Raw genomic sequence first — 20,982 nt, 5'->3', positions numbered from 1 at the left:
CGCAAAGGACGTCTGGGTACTGCACGCCGTGTGCTAGTCTTCGCAAGCTTCGGACAGCGCACGGCAAACCGACGCACTATCACCCGGCCGTCGTCTAGCAAAACTAAGACATGTCATGTGACGCGCTCTAAACCAATGAAAAGGCAGAATATTGGTAAGGGGTGTTATAATAAGGCCGTGTCCGAAACGGCGACTTTTGCTACAGCCTCGGCTAGATCGCGCGCGTCTCCCTATATATTCTTCAACACTGGAAGACGCGCTGATCTAGACGTAGCTGTAGCCGAAGTCGTCGTTTCGGACACGGCCTTAGACTTATATCGTTCCACCATGGAGCATGGAGGAGGAGGTAGAACTTTCTACATCCATGGTACCGCTCGTGTGTGAGTGATAGCGCCCTCTTTTGAATCATTCTTCTTCAGCCCACGAGCAGACTGAGCCCCTGTCTTTATCCGTTATTTACGAGCCTTGAAGTGCCAGTATCTTCAGATCCACAAACGTATACATGTATCCTATAGAACTACGCATACAGATTGTACATGTACCGGGTGTCTCAAAACAACAAAACTGTTCACTTTTGAAATGGCTGCCGAATAATAAAATATACTATTCTGGGGGGAAGGTTTATATACCGGCATGGGCAAATTTTCAGATTTGTGATCAAACAATTTTCGGTGATTTTATGGTTTCAAATGATACAGAGTACACTTCTGAAGACAGTTAGTTCAACAGTGCGGACTTAGTTAATCAACCAGAGTTTGAGATATAATGAGATATTTGTGAAGTTGAGTTTTTAGTCAAAAATCTGAAAAATGTGCCAAGCTGGTGTCGCATGCAATTATGTCCTTTACGCAATAATATCCGGAGGATGTCCGCCGGACGGTTTCGCATATGCAATCTTGTCTGCCCGGACGCTGCTGCAGAATGCGATTGTGTCCGCCCGGACACATTTGCATATGCAGTTGTGTCCGCAGTGCAAAACCGCCCATGCAGTAAATTAAACGCCCTTGATCGACGGAACACGATCGCCATTATTTTACAAGAGAAAGAGTCCTATATAGGGCTAGTGAAGACCATTAAATTCATCCATATTAATGGCCGACCGTTAGTCGACGATGTATAAGGAAAACCGTGCAATTTTGAGGCATGTTTGTGTGTGGATCATATTGTATTCTACTTTTACAACATCTTTCTAACCATATGCATTTTGTAACAAACGGTTACAAACGATTTTCAAGGACCACCTCGACCGATCCAAGGCAACGTGTTCCTTTAATTGGTGAATACTTTGTCGTAAAATTGAGTAATATTCACAAGAGAAGTAATTAAAACGCACTTAGGCAAAGATTGACTTAAACAAGCAGGATTGGGACAAGGATAAAAACCATAATATTTTGGTATGAAAGCTTACTGATTGTGTGAGTATGAACTTATTTCATACTCTAAATAGTTAAAGCTATATTTGGAACCAGCCTACCGCACAGGGGGCAAGGTCACATCGCTGGTTTCAATAACCGTTTTCAAAGCACAGTGCCGAGGGTAAACAAGAAAACCACGCACCGGACCAGTAAACAATTGATAAAGGACCACAGAAGGAGTTCGAAGGTCTAAGTCAACAAAAGAGAGCTAAATGTAATTTATTGATGTGCGGAAACACCATATCTGGGGCTTGCCATGTAGATTGTTCTTGTACAGTGAACTGTCTCACTCACGTTAGAGAAGTTAGTAACGATCCAGTATAGACCTTATGCATTGACGTCATCCAGCCGCCATCTTTGAGGTCAAACGGTGACGAAACAATCAAAACGCACATAGATTGACCAATGAGCAATCTCCTTTTGATGACCTCAATGCGGGGGCGCCGTACTGAAATGACGTCATGTGCATAAGGTCTATAGGCTAAAGTAGTATAGTGTCGGCCAATTTGCTACCTTCTGACCAAGACAGTACATTAAACAGCAGAACTGTCATTTTTAGAATACCCGCGGTAGCAAGGAAGTTCTGTGACCTTTGTTTACAATAAGTGTGACCTTCTTCTTCTTCTTCTTCCGTACAAGTACAGTCCACCATCTGGTGTATTACGTACTGTGGTTGTTGTGTGCATGCGAGGGTGTGGATATATACAGTGCAGGTGGGTGAACAGTGAACGTAGAGTGCGGCTAAAACCAGCTCAGGCTGACCTAGCGGAGCTGGACTGACCCTGCTTAAAGTTAGCAAGAGTTGTGCAGTTGATCGGGTCTTCCGGGAGATTGTTCCATATTATTTTAATGCTACTGGGGAAGAATGACCTCTGTTGGTAAATGGTAGACCCCTGTCCTGGTGAATGGTATCATGTATTTGTAAGAATGACCCCTTGGAGAAACGGTGCATGGTGCCAGAAATGTGTGTGGGACGTCAACCAGGTTGTTCACAATCCTGTACATCATAACTGCCTTGGCCTGTGCACGCCGTTCTTGAAGTGTGGTCCACTGAAGTTGGCTTATCAATGCATGCATAGCGTCGCTGCACCATTTCTAACTTTTGGGTGTAGCTAGCTGTCTGGGGGTCCCAAATGATGCTGGAGTACTCTACAATAGGGCGCACTAGGGTCTTGTAGCACAGCTCCTGTGTTTTCCTGGGACACTGATGCATGTTTCGCTGCAGAAAAGCCCTTATGGAATTTGCTTTGTTGATGCCATTGATGTGATTATTCCAGCTTAGGGTTTTGGTGAATGTTAACCCCAAGATATTTTGCGGAGTCGAATTCTTCCAGAGTGTGGTTGTGAATTGTGTAAGTTTGCTTGATGAACTTCCTTTTGTTGGTGACATGGATAACCTGGCACTTCTTGGGGTGGAACTCCATTTTCGAGTCACTCTCCCATTGCTGTAGTTGGTCTGGGTCCTGCTGCAATATAGATGCATCTTCCTCTGTCTTGATGTTACGATACAGGATACAGTCATCTGCAAATAATCTGGCTGTTGTGCCCTGTGAGATGCAGTCAGGAAGGTCATTTATAAACAGCAGGAACAGTAATGGTCCCAGAACACTTCCTTGCGGCACTCCAGATAGGACTGGTGCAGGTAATGAAGTAGCTCCATCTAAGGTGACTTGTTGAGTGCGGTTTTCTAGGAAATTACTGACCCACTGACTTATGTTGCCATCAATTCCATAGTAATTGAGCTTTTTTGTGTATAGCAACATTTGATGCGGCACCTTGTCAAAGGCTTTTGAAAAATCTAATAGGATTACATCTATGTGGCCTTTGGCATCAATGGAATTTGGAACTAGCAAGATCTTGGATGGTCAACAGTAGTTGTGTTTCACATGAGCGCCGTTTCCTAAATCCAAACTGAGCATTGGTGAGAATGTGGTTTCTGTCGCAGTGGCTCTGGATCTTGCTGCATAACACATGCTCCAGCATGTTACAGGTTATGGAGGTCAGTGACACAGGTCTGTAGTTTTCTGACTTATCTCTCTCTCCCTTTTTGAAGATGGGGGGTGACGTTGGCTTCCTTCCATTCCTCCGGTAAGACACCTTGATTGATAAGGCAAGAATAAGGCAAGCACTGGAGCAAGTTCGTCTGACAACTCCTTCAATACCCTGGCTGGTATACCATCTGGACCAGCTGCTTTATGGATATTGAGACCATCAAGTAACTTTTTAACTCCTTCGGATGACACTGTAAAAGAACCCATGGAGGGAAATGGGCTTGGACCTTTGTTTTTGATGGTTGCTATGTCCTCGTCCTTGTTGAAAACTGAGGAGAACTGTTCATTCAGTATATTTGCTCTGGTCGAACTGTCCGAGTGCGTCACTCCGTTTCTTGCCTTGAGCGGAAAGAAACCAGAATTGTCACATTTTTTGCTTTTGATGAAATCTCCAGAATGGGGTTAGTTGTCGACTCAGGGCTGATAGTGTTGTTGAGGTACTCACTGTGTACGCATGTTTACAGGCAGACCTTGTAGCCTTCTTTAAGTGTTGATAGCGCTGGAAATCTTTTGGCTTTTTGGTCTTCCTCGCTTTGGTAAAACTCCGCTTTTTACGTCGGGTTAATCGTCGCAGTGGTTGTGACCCAGGGTTGATTGAACCTTGTTGATGACATTTTAGAAGGAACACCGTTATCCAGGATGGTAAGCAATGCTGACTTGATGTCAAACCACATCTGGGAAATTGGACTGGTAACATCGTACTAATCAACAACAAACAAATCTGGAACTTGCCGCATTCCTCCTTCATACTCTCTGTATCTGGCTCTTTTTCACAGATGGATTTTACGCTTCACTGGCTTGCACCTTTGGGTGTGATACCCGAGTCAGTGAAAACAATTTCATGATCTCCAATTGCTGGTAGGGGAGTACACTTATTCACCAAGAGAGGCGGTTAGTAAGAAACAAGTCCAATGTGTTTTCACCTCTAGTTGGAAAAGTGGCCATCTGTTGTAGGCCACAGTTTTGAAGAAATTCAAGGAAGCGCCCATTCAACTGTTTAGGATATTGTCTGCCATCAATTGTCGAGTTCTCCCAATTAATATCAGGTAGGTTCAGATCTCCAGCGAACCACAACACTAAATAATAATAATAATAAGACTTGTAATGCGCACGTATCCACCCTGCTGGGTGTTCAAGGCGCAGTAAAACCAACAAAAACAAAAAACAAAACAAAACAAAGAAAAACAGACACAACAAAAATTAGTCCTTGAAAACCTGTGACATATGATAAGTTTTGAGAAGAGATTTGAATGTTGTGGTACAAAGACAAGTTCTAAGATTAAGTGGTAGAGAGTTCCAGATGCGTGGCACAGCTGAAGAAAAAGACCTGTCTCCCCATGAGTGTTGAGACTTGGGTTCAATGAGAAGAAGCATGGAACTTGATCGAAAATTATTGAACTTGCGTGCTATATTCCTTCAGCACATGAGCACAATGTGTCCATATAGTGGACATCATTGTTGGTTGGTCGATACATGCTGCCTACAATGAGGGTCTTGTCTTTGGCCATGGTGAACTTCGCAAAGACACATTCAGCACTAGAATCAATTTCCACACGGTCGTAGATAAAGTCCTCTTTGATGGCAAGAAGAACTCCACCATAACCGTCACTGCGGTCCTTGCGTATGACGTCATAAGCTGAAGGGAATATTTCTGTGTTGTGGATACTGCTGTTCAGCCAAGTTTCAGTTCCAATGATGATTGTAGGATCAGCAGAATCAATCAAATTGGCTATTTCTTCATGCTTGTTCTTTGTACTTTCGAAGTTAACAGTTAAAACTTGTTTCCAGGCTTATCGCTATGAGTGTGGGATTTAGGCTATTTACTGGTGATGAACACGACAATAGGGGTCCAGGACTTAAACTGTCGCTACAGACAGAAGTATGGGTGGTGGCTGAACCAAATACTGTCACTATCTCGGTGGGAAAAAGAGTTCTCAGTATCAACAACGAATGACTCGAACAAGCTTGTTGAAAAATTTGGCATACCACAGTTCACACAGTGCCAAGAAACATTGTTGAGCGACATGTAGACTGGAGTGGACATATGCATGCAGTCAGCATGATACCATTGTTGACGGTCGTCACAAAGCAACCATGTTACGGCACGGCTGCAAATTTGGCATGGGTATTTCGGGGTTCGTGGACCAGGGTTTAGCTCGACATCAGATGCGTTAACTAGCAGTAGTAAACTGAGGTACAAAATAACGTGTTTTTTCATCTCTAAGACTGGAGACAGAGCCGAGTTTCCTTGAAAGAGCCACGACGATGATCCCATCTTTAAGAGGGGTGACTTTGGGGAGGGCTATACCGTAGTAGACTGTGGATTGCTATTGAATAAGTTTATATTCAAGCTGAAATTTGTAAACAATGCTGACAAAGGTAAGGCAAAGAAACATGCACAGGGCCTTGTGCATAGGTGACATCATGGCCAACAAATATAGAGGGTGTGGCGCATGCCCCAGACTTAGTCTGACAGAATTAAGTCAAGAAGAAATAATAATAATGCAAATGATAATAAAGAACACTCTAACTCTGGAGCCTTGGAGTGAAATTGTCAGTCAGGTCCATACATCAGGAGGCTTGTTCAAAGTTGATGCACAAACCCCACTTCTTCTGAAAACTGTGAGGGCAGCAGACTGTGCACCATGCTGGACATTCTTTAAGTATTCTGGCAGGCACTGTACTACACTGGTCCTATGGGAAAGTTGACATTTTGTGCCAAAATTTCCACATAAAACCAAGAGTTATGCAAGTACAAGCTGGACAAGTTTTGAGATGTGCCCCCTTTCATCGTATCAAAAGTTGATAAGAATTAGACAGCGCAATCTCCATAACATATAAGATTTCATATTTTCTTCCTTTGAGCTGTGTACAAATCATGTCTGCAGGAAGTCCAGGCTCTGTGGCTCTTTTGTAAACATGTGATGTCACAGGTCACATCGTTAATAGACACAGTGTTAACTGCAAACCAAATACATGTAATATACCTCACCAATGCTTTCCACGATTGAAAATTGATCGTTTCTCGATTTTATCTTTTGTATTCAACAATTTCAGTTATGGGAGATCCTCAAGACAAATCGACTGGTAGTAACAACGACGGACTACAATCTTTATTAAAGAGCTTTGACCATTTCCGGGGTATGATCTATTCTTTACCGGATGGCGGACCCGAGCTGACGAAGGTTTACGACGATTGGTCGAGCACTCACTCTGAGGTAAGGTCAGGGGTCGAACATGGGTATTGCGCAATATCTGCAATCGCTACACCCCAACTTTTAAAAGAATCAATTACCAGTTTCTCGTAACACCTTTTTATAGGCCGGTGTTAGATGCAATTGTGTCCGCCATGCAATACTGTCCTCGCTGGACACTTTTGCATATGCAATCGTGTCTGGGGATAGGCTAAAACCGTCCGGCGAGCAAGTACATGGCTGTATGTATGTGTGCGCGTAAGCGAGCGTGGATGCACGGAACCTACGTAGCCTATATGCAACATGAATATTTACGTATTTCATGATTGCAGCGAATACCCAACGGCCGAACATTTCCCATGTCATTCATGACATGCACTTTAGCTTGTTGAAAAAATGACAAACGTGTACCGTCGACCGAGGGCGTTTAATTTACTGCAAGGACGGTTTTTGCACGGGGGTGGGCACAACTGGATATGCAAATGTGTCCGGGCAGACACAATTGCATTGTGCAGCAGCGTCCGGGCGGACACGACTGCATATGCAAAACCGTCCGGCGGACATTTTTGCATATGCAATCTTGTCCTCCGGATAGTATTGCATAGAGGACATAATTGCATGCGACACAAGCCATACTCTGTACAAACTTCTTCTAGTAACGCCCTCTTTTGAATCATCCTCGTTCTCCCCGTATAGGGGACGAAACCTCCGGCGGACAGATATCCCCGGAACACCGCAACCATAACAGGACGGTCAGAGAAGCAGGGCAATAGTATAGAAATATTGACTGCTATGAGGGACACAGTTAAAATTATAGGCCCAAGGTGGTGTCAAAACCATGAATATGCCTGAGGCGAAGATGAGAGCATAGTTATGGTTTTAACTGTGCCTCGATTATTATTATTAAGCAGTCAACACTTCTTTTATGTACAGAATAAAGATCCTTCTAATAAAAGTTAACTAACTACCGTGACACGGCACTCTAGTCGATTCCTATGCCCCGGGCATGGTTAACTATGACGTCATATTGATAGAAAGAGGGGGCCCAGCTGATGACTCTATTTTTTAACCAATCAGATTAGAGGATTCTTTATATGAGGCATAGTCATGGTTTTGACATCACCTTGGGGCTATAATTTTAACTGTGCCCCTCATATCATCAATATTTATTTTATATACCGAATAAAGATTCTTCAAAGTGAAAGGTCGTCTGCGTAGAAAGATCGTTAAACATATCATAGTTGCGTTATTTTCAGGGCGGGCATAGTCATGACGTCATCTTGATAGTAAAAGGGGGCCAAGCTTTATCAATGACTGTATTTTTAACCAATCAAATTAGAGGATTCTATGTGGTTTATAATAAATATTATTGCTTTGTTTGCTTGTTGTTTCTTTTGTGTCGTAGGGACTTCGCCACAAAGGTTACCTGGCTCCCAGCAACCTGGCAAAGATTGCAGCCGACTTTATCATTGATAAGACGGCGAGAATCTTAGATGCAGCATCCGGAACTGGGATGGTCGGAGAGGAGGTATAACATAATATACTTTGTTTGAAATGTATCCACCTTAAAGGCAGTGGACACTATTGGTAATTACTCGAAATATTTTTTGGCAACAAGTCTTTCTTGGTAACAAGTAATAGGGAGAGGTTGGTAGTATAAAACATTGTGAGAAACGGCTCCCTCTGAAGTGGAGTAGTTTTCGAGAAAGAAGTAATTTTCCACGAATTTGATTTCGAGAGCTCAAGTTTAGAACTTGAGGTCTCGAAATCAACCATATGAAAGCACACAACTTCGTGTGACAAGGGTGTTTTTTTCTTTCATTATTATCTCGCAACTTCGATGACCGATTGAGCTCAAATTTTCACAGGTTTGTTATTTTATGCATATGTTGGGATACATCAAGTGAGGAGACTGGTCTTTGACAATTACCAAAAGTGTCCACTGTCTTTAAGCACACACGAGTGCTTTCCTAAAAGGCGTCATAGATGTAATAGAAGATTTTTGATTTTTTTCAAACTCCAATTAAAACCAGTGTTTACGATTGTTGTCCGGAAGTTCTGGAGTATTGTCGTTTGTCAATAATCCTAAAAAATCTCTTTACGTTTTCTTTGCCCTGTTTGTACAGATTAAAGATCGGCATTTGCCACATGAAGTCGTAGCGCTATACTGCAGAGATAGACCTTTCTTTTGTTGATAAACGAACCGCCTTGGTTGGCATGGCGGGCCGAATGTTAGAAAACACTAAATCGTAAATACAGATGTTTTCAACATTTTCTGCAAACTTTCAATTAAGTAAAATACCTCTAGTAATAATAAGTTTTGTTTTAAACAAAACATAAACAAATTCGGTTTCATTGTTACCAAAAATAGCGATCTTTTCTTGATTTCTATGTATGGCTTTCCATAGTTTTCCAATCTTGGTTCGCAAAAACTCGGGCTGTGACGTTGCAAAAAAAAGTTGTATACGTAAGAAGTAGGACCAGTCTAAATTTATAGGCAAAGATAAAGGCAGACACTGCATGGTTTGCATGGTATGTAAGACCATGCAGTGTCTGCCTTTAATATACCAAAATGATTCCATTTAATTGGATCTGAATGTCGATCTGGCGCCCTTCACGCGCATGCTATGGTTGAAGTGTGACGTCAGAGATATTCGGGCTACTATAAAGTAGATGTGTAGGATTTGAAACTGCGGTGGAATCACGATCTTGGTTTGCGCTAACACCATGTAATGATAATCTCTAATTGAGTTGGGTGGCTCTGAAAAGAACCGTAGGTTTAAACTCGACGTTTTGATCAGTATGCTCTGATCGTCTTCTGGAGAATGAAACGTCGAATTGAAACATTCAGTTCTTTTCAGAATAGTACTATACTCCAACACAATTAGAGACTATCATTACATGGTGTTTACAGCAAAAAGTGTTGTCAACCACGGCCAAAAGTAAGTAACTGTTTTGGACATGTATGGATAGCAACATGACAGACATTATGCCAGATCAGGGCCAACGAAAAAACAATCACAGTTTATATTATGTCATGTTGTCCCAACAGTTGAAAACTCAAGGATTCGGGAACATCGATGCCTTTGATCAATCCCAGGGGGCGCTAGACTACAGTAAGACACTGGGTGTGTATACAAACTACATACGTGACACTCTGGATGAGCACCAGACACAAATCCCGACAGGTCAGTCACAGTCACTACCATTATTCTGCGATTTTTGTTGCCCTCATTTAATGTCTTAGATCCCCCTAGCATTCAGAATGGGTGCCTTTTGTAACGCTAGGTGGCAGCAAACTTACACTCGGGTACTTCCATTGTTTTCTTTGTAAAGTGCGCATGTCAGAACTGTGTAAACAATGGGTGCATTTGATTAGCTTCCCTGGGTCGACCCCGATGTGGCGTATTTTATTTTTTTCCAGCAAAAACACATTGTGTTTCACAGCAAGACTCCAAAAGCACCGAAGTGCGCTCGCGAACGTGGGCACACAATTGCCCCACGTTCGTCCTCGAACCTGGAAAAACCCCAGACACGTCACCACGTGAGCCTTCCCGTGGTGACGTCAGTGCACCTCGGGCCAGCCCCAAGTGCCCCGCTTGTGGAGATGGTCACTTGGGGCTGGCCCGAGGTGCACTGACGTCACGACGAGAAGGCTCACTTGATGAATTGTCTAGGTTTTTTTCCAGGTTCGAGGACGAACGTGGGGTAATTGTGTGCCCACGTTCGTCCTGGAAAAAAATAAAATACGCCACATCGGGGTCGACCCAGGGAAGCTAATCGAATGCACCCAATGGAAGATAACCTGGTAAGTCTGCTGCCGCCTTGCGTCCCAAAGTCTTACATTATTTGCTACACATGTACATCTGATTTAACTGCGAACCTCCAGATTATTGATGCGAGGTCAAAGGTGACAATACGTAGGCTCTACTGTGTAATTATTCACTAGCCTTGAGGTATTTGATGTTCAATATTCATGCTTGAAGGCTATCATTTATGTTGCTCAATTTCCCCCAAACTCCCACAGATTGCTATGACGCTGTCTTGATGGCTGGAACTTTCGGATTGCCCGGTCACGTGACAGTTGCTTGCTTCCCAGAACTCATTCGCATTACAAAAACAGGTAAGAAATGCATAATAGCTAAAGGCACTGGACACTATTGGTCACTAAACATAAGTTGTTAACATAAAAATACTTGGTAACGAGCAACAGAGAGCGGCGCTGATAGTTATAAAACATTGTGAAAAACGGCTCCTCGGGTAACTTAGTTTTTGAGAAAGGTGTAATTTCTGAATCTCTTTTAGGCTTGCTGAAAACATACACACTATTGTGCAACTGGGATGTTTTTTCTTTCACTGTATTGCAATTTCGATGACCAAAATGAGTCAAAGTTTTCACAGATTTGTTTATTTCATGCATAAAATAATTTGGGATACGCTAAGTGATAATACTGGTCTTTGACAATAATGTGTCCAGTCCCTTCAATGGGGAGGGTGGGGCGCATGATGTGGAATGAGGTGCATGCTGGTCTAGCTAGCGATCAAGTTTTACTGATAGCTAGACCAGCATACACCCCAGTCCACAGTTAGCACTTGTGCAATTGGCATTTTTGGTATATGGCTTGATTGTCCCATTTTCCACAAGAAGCTGAAACATGCTTAAAGTCACCTGGAAGTGGTATTTGTCAAAATAAAGCCTTTGTTACTAAAATATGTGTTTTGATGAGTGGAATATGAACAAACAATTAACTTGGTTAAGAAAAAATTAGTTTTCATGTTATTTACGAGTTTGAAACTTAGCCCGACCAGAGAGGGCGCTGTTCGTGACGTCAATCGAGGCGCGATGAATCGCATGCAGTGCCAACACAAGATAGTGACGCTTGGCGCAAGCTAAAAACGTGCTCTCAAAGTGTTGAAACAGTACCTGTTTTTTTCACTGTAGGCAAATGCTCATTTAGGTTCATCACGTCTTTCAGATACCTTCTTCGACTTCCCACCAGCTGGAAAAATTGTTGGAATGTCGTTATGTTTTAGAAAAGAACATTTCTCTTCATTTCAAAATGTGTTGTGTATTCCAGATTCTTAAAGCACGACGGCTCGAAGTGTTTGCTGCACAGCAATGGAAAAGACTTGCAAACTGACCCCATCTTTTGCTGCATCTAGCAGCAATACACCTGGTCGACATTGCCGGAAAAATCTAAGAAAAAAACTTTTTCGAAACGTACAAACTCACGACTGGACTTGAATGTACTTGCACGTACGTGTGTTCGCTGTGCGATCGATGCAAAGTCTGCCTCGATTGACGTCACAAAAAGGGGTAGGCGGAGTCACCCCCACACAAACTTTTTTTTATTTATTTTATCATAAACATAATATAAATCGTTAAAAACAATTAGTCAAAAAAATATTTTATTGAACAGAAACATATACTTTAATGTTTGAAATTTTTTTTTCCAGTTGACTTTAACTTCGCTGCATTTTGTCTGGTAAACCAATTCGGCTAAGCAATTTTGTTATCTTTTTTATAGGAGGTTTCATCATGATCACTTTGAACGATTTAGTCATTGACCAATGGAAGGACAAGCTGGACGCAGCCATTGAGGCAAGTCGCCAAAAGGGATTGTGGGAGCTGGTGGAAACACGCTGGTGTCCCTACATGAAGTCTTCTAAAGAGAAAGCTATGGTGCCAATACTAAAAATTACCAAAGGGAATATTTAGCCAGCGATGTATCATTTTGTGTTTTCCGTTTCATCCAAACTGGTTAAAGGCACTGGACTCTCATTGGTAACTATTCAAAATAATTGTTATGATAAAAACTTACTTGGTAACGAGCAATGGAGAGAAAACTTACTTGGTAACGAGCAATGGAGAGCTGTTGATAGTTAAAAAGAAATTGTGAGAAACGGCTCCCTCTGAAGTGAAGTAGTTTCAGAGAAAGAAATAATTTCAACTAAAATAGTATTATTTGAATTGATTTTGTTGTTCTCTCGCAACTTCAACGACCAATTGAGTTCAAATTTTCACAGGTTTGTTATATTGTGAATAATGTTTAGATACACCAAGTGAGAAGACTGGTCCACCAATTACCAAAGGTGTCCATGCCTTTATAAGCATTAAAGGCAGTGGACACTATTGGTAATTACTCAAAAATAATTATTAGCATAAAACCTTACCTTGTGACGAGTTATTGGGAGGGGTTAATAATATAAAACATTCTGAGAAACGGCTCAAAGAAGTAATTTTCCACGAATTTGATTTCGGGACCTCAGATTTAGAATTTGAGGTCTCGAAATCAAGCATCTGAAAGCACACAACTTCGTGTGACAAGGGTGGTTTTTATGTAATATGCATATGTTGAGATTCCCCAAGTGCGAAGATTGGTCTTTGACAATATTTACCAATAGTGTCCAGTGTCTTTAACTCAGATTTTTAATCGCCTATGTTTTGTCGCCGAATTCACTGTGTTTCTTAATACTAAGTTTCGCCTGTCATTCTCGGCAAATAAGCGGCAGATTGAAACATTGTAACTGTTCTAAGTCGCAACTGTTCTAATGAATGTGATTTTAGAGGACGGAATTGAAAAAAAAAATCAATCTGAGAATCGTGTCTGGGTAGTTTGTGTTTTCCAATTACGGGTTATTCTTCCTGCGTGGACATTAATACAACTTCAGATTTTCGGCATTATCTCAAAAACGGTACAACCTTTTGAAATAAAATGTCCACATGCAGGTGGTCTTTAGTTTGATTGAATAAGAAAGGGGTGGGGGCATGTGCCCCACGCCCCCTTGATCCGCGCACCCTAACCAATGCTTTACATCGAGCGGTCAAGTAGTGTTAATAAAAGTTGCTTCTATAGCACTCCAATGTTATTATCCCCGGGCCCAATTTCATAAAGCTGATAAAGCAGAAAATACTGCTTGACAACATTATGCAAACAAAACCTTTTTTTCGGGCTGGTAGCCTGATTCTGCTATAAGCAGTACTATTCTGTGTGTAGCGAGTGGTTGTGCTTACAGGCTTTATGAACTTGGGCCCAGGTCACTGAGACATAAGTTGTAATCCCTAGTGTGCTGCCTAATATGTACTCTCTAAATGTAAAAGAGTGAAAAACACCAATCTTTACATTTCGAGCTATCCCTCACATGGCTCTTCAAAAAGAGTGGTGGTTATTTCATCTTTTAGAGGGATATCACTCCAGGACAAATTGAAAAATCACCAAAAAAGATGCAAACTTCTATCTAAAAGAGTGGAAGACCACTCGAAAAAGAGTTGTCCCACATAACATGGCTCTTCAAAGAGTGCTTTTCACTCTTTTACATTAAGAGAGTAGAACACCAAGCTAAATCAATCACAACAAACGTCTCTCTTCCCTCACACATGTACCCAATTTCGTTCTCGTGTGAAGAGAAGCATTAATACACTTAGGTCTTACTCAAGGAAACAAGTGTCTTGACCGGGATTTGAAACATGCAGGCACCAGAGCTAGAGTCCGATGCCCTACAGGCAACGACACGCCCTGTAGGTGCCGTGCTTTATCTCACGAGGTAGCACCATTGAATAAATTGACAGCGTTATTGATTAAAAACAGAGGTAATATATTTCCCAATTAGAAATTTTGATCTAACTTCAAAAGCCACATGTATAGATGGCTGATAGTCATAGATCCAATAATGCCAGCCACGTCAGATAGAAAATACAACACTCGTTAAAGTGAGTATCCCTGCACTCTTATTGAAATATCACAGGCTTCAATATGAAAGCTCGTTAGTAATAAACTTTGAATCAATAACAAAGCCTCCGGAGAAATATTCCCCTTTTGAATTACTGTAAAAATCGAACATTTTTGAAGACCTCCGAAAAAACTAAAGTCACTGCGCGGTAACAATCGGGAAAAGGCACTATATTTCAAAACACCAATCACCGAATTGTGGTGCCAATTTCAAGTAGTGGTGTGGTTTGCTGAAAATAAGATGAAAAAACTCATTTAGTCTAAACCTCAATGATGTAATAAACACTTGGGTCTGTTTTCCCGCAATTTTTTTTGTCCGTGTTTGCTTCTTTTTATTTCAGTTTTAAAATAAATTCAGGTAATTTTTGCTTTACTCCTTATTATGTTTTAAAGGGTTTGATTACCTTTTGTACGACACGAAACACAAACGTCCACAGATTTGATTTACGCTAAACTTCGTAAATCAAAGATAATGATGTAGAAAGCTCTTCTCAAATTATTTGTTACTGAGTGCAGTCTTTTTTTTTAAATGAGTAAAATAATTTCACAGCGCCCACCAACCCTCCTTTCCTGAACCACCTTTAGATTGCTAGATTTCCGATCAATATTCTGCGTGCTCGCCTATAGCGGCAATTCATATCGGTAGGCCTACAGTTGTTTTTTCATACTTGTTCTACACCTTGGACTCCTTTGCAAACAGAAATAGATGTTGCATGTTTCTATTATATACATTTTAAAACATTAATCAACATGTTGATTGTAGACAGTGCGAGAAACGGTAACGGGAAGAGGAATATGCAATTTATTTCAAATAAACTCAAACTAAACTTAAAGAATAAAGTGCCAAGTGAGAAACACAATGCCCGTTGTAAGGGGGGGGGGGGGCTTTCACAAACACTTACAATGTTTCTTTCACCCATATCATAACATAGCGCTTTCAAGACCCTGGACACTATTGGTAATTGTCAATGACTGGACTTCACAGTTGGTGTATCTCAACTATGCTTAAAATAAAAAAAACTGTGAAACTTCGAGCTCAATCGGTCGTCGAAGTTGCGAGATATTAATGAAAGAAAAAACACCCTTTTTGCACCATGGTCACACGAAGTTGTGGTGGTGCTTTCAGATGCTTGGTTTCGAGACCTCAAATTCTAAATCTAAGGTCTCGAAATCAAATTCGTGGAAAATTTCTTCTTTCTCGAAAAACCACGTCACTACAGAGGGAGCTGTTTCTTACAATGTATTATACTATCAACCTCTCCCCATTACTCGTAATCGAGGAAAGTTTCATGATTATAATTATTTTGAGTAATTACCAATGGTGTCCACTGCCTGTAATGCTGATAAATACACGGTCATTACAGAACAGAAACCGTTATGTTTAGAATTGCGCGCGAAAACAACAGCAATCAACATCTCCACGTGGTCGACAATAGAGTGCGCCACCAAGTGTTCAGCTGGTATTGGCTGATGAGTATTCAGCTGGTATTGGCTGATGAGCTTGTATACAAGGGTGCACCACACGAAATAAGAATAATACGGAGCGTCGAGCTCGTTAATTAATTAATCAAAATAATCGGAGAACCCAATAAAAAAGGATACAGTGCAACATAAAATTGCCAAACTGCGATCTGGGGTTGTTGAGGTATTGTGGGTGACATTAGCCCTCAAATAATTGGCGGGAGATGAAGAATTTGTTTTTTCAAGATTGATGCTCGGGCGGTTGGAAAATTACAGGGCGTTTTGATTTGAAGGGTAAATAACTCGACGGGCACTAGGACTCCCAGTGTTAAATTGAGCGGAGGATTTAAGTTCAAAAGTTAATGATTAATTTCCCTTTGAAGGCCGGTTTATAGTCGATAGCGCGATGGTCGGGCTCTGGAAATCTTGACGCGCGATCATAAAAAGACATCAGTCTTCGGATTGCGCGTCAACATTTCCATCGCGAGACCAAACATTTTCAAACCTTTCTTGGTGACGAGTACTGGGGAGAGTTTGATGGTATAAAACATTGAGAGAAACAGCTCCCTCTGAAGTGCCATAGTTTTCGAGAAAGAAGTAATTTCCACAAATTTGATTTCGAGACCTCAGGTTTAGAACTTGAGGTCACGAAATCAACCATCTCCTCAACGCACACAACTTCGTGTGACCATGGTGCAAAAAGGGTGTTTTTTTCTCTCATTATTATCTCGCAAGTTCGATGACCGATTGAGCTCAAATTTTCACAGGTTGGTTATTTTATGCATATGTTGAGATACACCAACTGTGAAGTCCAGTCGTTGACAATTACCAATAGTGTCCAGGGGCTCAATCGGTCACCGTTTCTCACAATGCTTTATACCATCAACCTCCCCCCATTACTCGTCACCAAGAAAGGTTTTATGCTAATAATTAAATTGGTTAATTACCAATAGTGTCCACTGCTTTTAAAAGGGACTATCAACCGCAATCAAACATGCACACATCATCAATGATTATGAAGCACTGCAAGGAACTACAGCTACTATTTATAGGAACTTGAATTACGCACAGGCGCCAGTTTAACAAGCAATTGTGTTGATTATAATAACCATTGATAAAGATGCACGTAAATGAGTGATGTGACAATAGACGTTAAGCACATGACGTCATTTCAGTAGGGCGCCCTCACCTAGAGGTCATAGGAGGTTGTTCATTGGCCAATCCTGTGCGCCGCGCGTACAAATCGGTGCGTTTCGATTGTTTCGTCACCGTTTTTCCACTAAGATGGCCGCTGGATGACGTCAATGCATAAGGTCTATACAAATCCATTGTGTACGTGCAAAATGGCCGCCGAATTTTCTTGCATAACTGTGAAATACGTTTACATCAAAGCACATATTTTCAGCTACAGTAAGCACGAACATTTTTCTACCGTTAAGCAGCGCTATCAAAAAGTGTTCCATCAAAAGTGTCGTGCATTTCACAGTTCACCTTTAGTTCTTCATATACAGTGCCCGTCTGCGCTCTTTATTCTTTGCACATCATTATCAAAGCTTGACACTGCCCATTATGAGCACACTGTGAAGAAGATGACATTATAATAGAACCCATCGCGTTTTTTTTCCAAGGTTGAAGTTGCAATTACCTGATTTAAACCCTGTAATGTGGGGGCATTGACAGCAGCACCCCCGTGGTTCCTTATCAGCATACGCTGGTAAGCTTTTTTCACAATAGGTACAGGTTTTGCCTGTATTTATAGTAATTTCAATAAGTTAATTTTGTTTGTCCCTTTCCTCCACCCCTTTTTCACCCCCTTTTGTCCCCTTTTGTTAAAGTCACCTGGAAAAAGATTTTTTTTTTCTGTCAAACATAAGAGTATTTATGCTTACGAACAATAAAACAATTTTTTTATTAATTGTTTGTCACGATTTATATATTTTAAAAATATATAAAGTTGTTTGGGGGCTGACTCCGCCTACCCCTTTTGTGACGTCAATCGAGGCAGACTTTGCCTGCAATGCGTATAGTAAACACATGTGCAAAGTACATGTACGTCCAAGTCGTGAGTTGGTACATTTCAAAAAGTGTTTTTCTGCATTCAGCAGCAATACACCTGGTCGGCATTGCCGGAAAAAAAACAATTTTTTTATTTTTTTGAAACGTACAAACTTACGACTTGGTCCGTACATGTACTTTGCAATTGTGTTTTACTCTACGCATTACAGGCAAAGTCTGCCTCGATTGACGTCACGAACAGCGCCCTCTCGGTCGGGGTCAACTCTTAAATTTGTAAGTAACATAAGAACTGATTTTTTAAAACCTTAGTTAACTGTTTATTCACATTCCACTCATCAAAACACATATATTAGTGACAAAAGCTTTATTTTGAAAAAATACCACTTCCAGGTGACTTTAAACCCCCTTGCTGTTTTTCTGCATGCTTTCTAACACCAATTCATGTATTTCCACTTCATCACTGTATATTATATATTTCACTCAGTTACCTGTTCATGTTTGTAGTGTTGTCATTTGTTTTAGCCTTCGAGAATGACTCTGCATGGGTCGAAACGTCAGGCCATTAATACTTTTTTACATTATACCATCGGTCCATTTGGTTGGTAACTGGTTTGCAACAGATAATTCTAATTCCTTGTTTTGTTTTCTTATTTATTTTACAATGTGGTCTCGTCTACACCAAGGACAAATATCAATTTTGTATATAAACACACAAAGGATGCTAGTAAGTTTAGTCCAACCCTCCAAGCCCAACTACTGACAACTGACTACCCTCTTTCACACAAGAGCAATTTAGTTAGGGTCCCTTGCTAAATTGTAGCATGGTTGTTAATTTTTACAAAACGTACTTCGTGTGAAAGGGCAACAATATTTAGAGTGTTCTGGGTCCCTTGTCCCACATGTCTACATTTTGTGGTATGGTCTTGCTTCGTATACCAAGGCATGGGCTGAACAGTGTGCACGATGGCGGTAAAGGCAGTAAACACTATTGGTAATTACTCAAAAAAATTATTAGCATAAACAATTACTTGATACTGTGCAGCGGAGAGCTGTTGATAGTATAAAACATGTTAGAAACGGCTCCCTCTGAAGTAACGTATAGTTTTTGAGAAAGAGGTATAGTTTCCCGATTAAATAGTTATTTTTGAATCTAATAATGGACTTAAGGCCCGAAGCATTTTTAGTCATCGGAAAGCGCACACATTTATGCAACGAGGGAATTTTTTTCTTTCATTCATAATTCGTTTGCAAAATCGGTGCCCAATTTGCACAATGGACCTTTTACAGTACTTTTTTCAGCATTTGTTGACAGCGGTCCTCACTGCACGTCTCCGTATTTTTGCCGTTTTCTTGTCTCAAGTTCTTGAGTTCTGTTAGTTGGTGCCATCATGCATCAACATACTCTCATCTTCCCAAGAGCTTCCCCGCAGTCTTTTCTGAACCGTCTGTTCGCTAGTCCGTAAATGAGAGGATTGACAGCATTGTTGATGTAACAGACATAACTCAACTCCAGCATTACCAACAGAAACTGAGGGCTAGGGTGCAACCATCCGTAAAAAGACGCCAGCTTCACCAACACGTAGATACAGTATGGCAACCAGGCTAGCACAAACACCACGCTGGCAACGAACAGCATCTTCGTCGTCTTCCGTTGTAGGTGTGTCTTGACATCATTGTCTGGAACTTGAACTGGATTTCTTATCTGGTCTCTGTTTACCCGTATATCTTCCTCAATTGGGGCCGCTTGCTGCAAGCAATCTCCAGGTGGAGAGGAGAGATTGCAAGAGACTACATGATTTCTGCTGTTTGCGGTGGTTCCAGTACCGTCACCTCTCGCAGCTGCTCCTGTAGGGTTGGAGTGGGAGTTCTGACCACCGGTTAATACCGATATAGCATTATCAACTACGGTAATTTCCAGTCTGTCTGTGTTTTTCATTTGAACACTTGCAACTGACACAAGAGAAACTTTCACATGTTTACGAATGGTGATGTACACCTTCCTGTAACACAGGACGATGATCACAAGGGCAGTCACGAAAAAAATTGTTTGGAACACAAAGACGAGCATTTCTAAAATATTACTGGGAAAATAGACAAAGACATCCACAAAAGCCGGAACGTTGACACACACCGAGAACATAAAAGAAGCCCATGCGGCTATTTTACCCCGCCGATGGGTGAAGAAACGCCGGTGCGGACGGCAGACGCAGTCGTAGCGATCCGCTGCGATTACGGCGGTGATCATGACTGAGGTACCGACGGCGGTGGTCTCGAGCGATCGGAGGAATGTATAAATTCGCGGGATCTCCCCATCAAGAAGAATGGTGATGTGTATAGCGAGTTCCCTTATACGGAGCAGACATACGAAGAAGTCAGCCAAGGCCAATGCCATGATAAACACATGGGTGCTGGTCTTGAGCGTCTTAGTCCAGTACACATGCAAGATGAGGCAGTTACCAGGCACACCGAGTAGAAGCAGAAGGGTGTGGTAGACCAGTCGAAATGTACGTCTACCAATATCATCATCATGCTCCTTACCGGCCGTCCACACACCTTCAAACCAATTACTTGAATCGAAAGTATTATCCATGGTAAATTAGCCCTTAGTCCTCCTGGCTCACGGTCTAAACAATCGCCAGTCTCTAGTGGGAATTAATCTTTTAAACTTGTACAGGAACCAAGTAGCTGAATGAACAAATGAACCACCGGAGAAGCTAGCCGAGAACACTTTGATATAGATGCAGGCGTTGTGTAGAGGGCTGACAATATCAAACTCATTTCCTGTAAGTGATGTGATTAAACTGTCGGACCTCAGTGGATCGGACTTCATCCAGAGGTACAGGGTTTGTTTCTCCGCAACGCGTCTGAGTTAAGACTAAATCAATTACATTAAGTAGTGAGTTAATGTTTTACCAGCAGAGCCTTGTTTAATATGCACTGTCATACACGAACCGACAGACCATCTAACAGATGAATATATATGTAGTCACGGACTAATGTGTGCATGTGGTCTGCCGGGACATAGAGGCAAGCTCTTATATCCAATAAGTGTCTTTACATATAATGGAGACAGTGTGGTGTAAAACGAACTATTTGTCTTTAATTACTGTTATGA

At 41.5% G+C, this 20,982-nt stretch overlaps 2 protein-coding genes across 2 annotated transcripts; one reads left to right on the top strand and one right to left on the bottom strand.

The window, feature by feature from the left end:
* The first annotated feature begins 1,906 nt into the window (after nucleotides 1–1,906).
* Nucleotides 1,907–12,469, top strand: LOC117307220. Its single transcript, XM_033791907.1, has 6 exons — nucleotides 1,907–2,128; nucleotides 6,524–6,684; nucleotides 8,066–8,188; nucleotides 9,713–9,848; nucleotides 10,688–10,783; nucleotides 12,189–12,469. Exons 2-6 carry the CDS (start codon nucleotides 6,526–6,528, stop codon nucleotides 12,377–12,379), a joined length of 705 nt encoding a protein of 234 aa, XP_033647798.1. The 5' UTR covers nucleotides 1,907–2,128; nucleotides 6,524–6,525; the 3' UTR covers nucleotides 12,380–12,469.
* A 6,791-nt stretch (nucleotides 12,470–19,260) lies between these two features.
* Nucleotides 19,261–20,457, bottom strand: LOC117305595 (5-hydroxytryptamine receptor 2B-like). Its single transcript, XM_033790474.1, has one exon. It carries the CDS (start codon nucleotides 20,455–20,457, stop codon nucleotides 19,261–19,263), a length of 1,197 nt encoding a protein of 398 aa, XP_033646365.1.
* Between the last annotated feature and the right edge of the window lie 525 nt (nucleotides 20,458–20,982).

This window comes from Asterias rubens, chromosome 2 (genome assembly GCF_902459465.1).
Source record: "Asterias rubens chromosome 2, eAstRub1.3, whole genome shotgun sequence".
Classification (NCBI taxonomy): Eukaryota; Metazoa; Echinodermata; class Asteroidea; order Forcipulatida; family Asteriidae; genus Asterias; species Asterias rubens.
This window is presented reverse-complemented; position numbering and strand designations above follow the sequence as displayed.

Excerpts from the sequence above, each read along its gene's own strand:
- LOC117307220 (XM_033791907.1), top strand. The coding sequence starts at position 6,526 with ATGGGAGATCCTCAAGACAAATCGACTGGTAGTAACAACGACGGACTA. Across the intron at positions 8,189-9,712 it reads CTGGGATGGTCGGAGAGGAG|TTGAAAACTCAAGGATTCGG; the intron begins GTATAACATAAT and ends TTGTCCCAACAG. Across the intron at positions 10,784-12,188 it reads CATTCGCATTACAAAAACAG|GAGGTTTCATCATGATCACT; the intron begins GTAAGAAATGCA and ends TCTTTTTTATAG.
- LOC117305595 (XM_033790474.1), bottom strand. The coding sequence starts at position 20,457 with ATGGATAATACTTTCGATTCAAGTAATTGGTTTGAAGGTGTGTGGACG.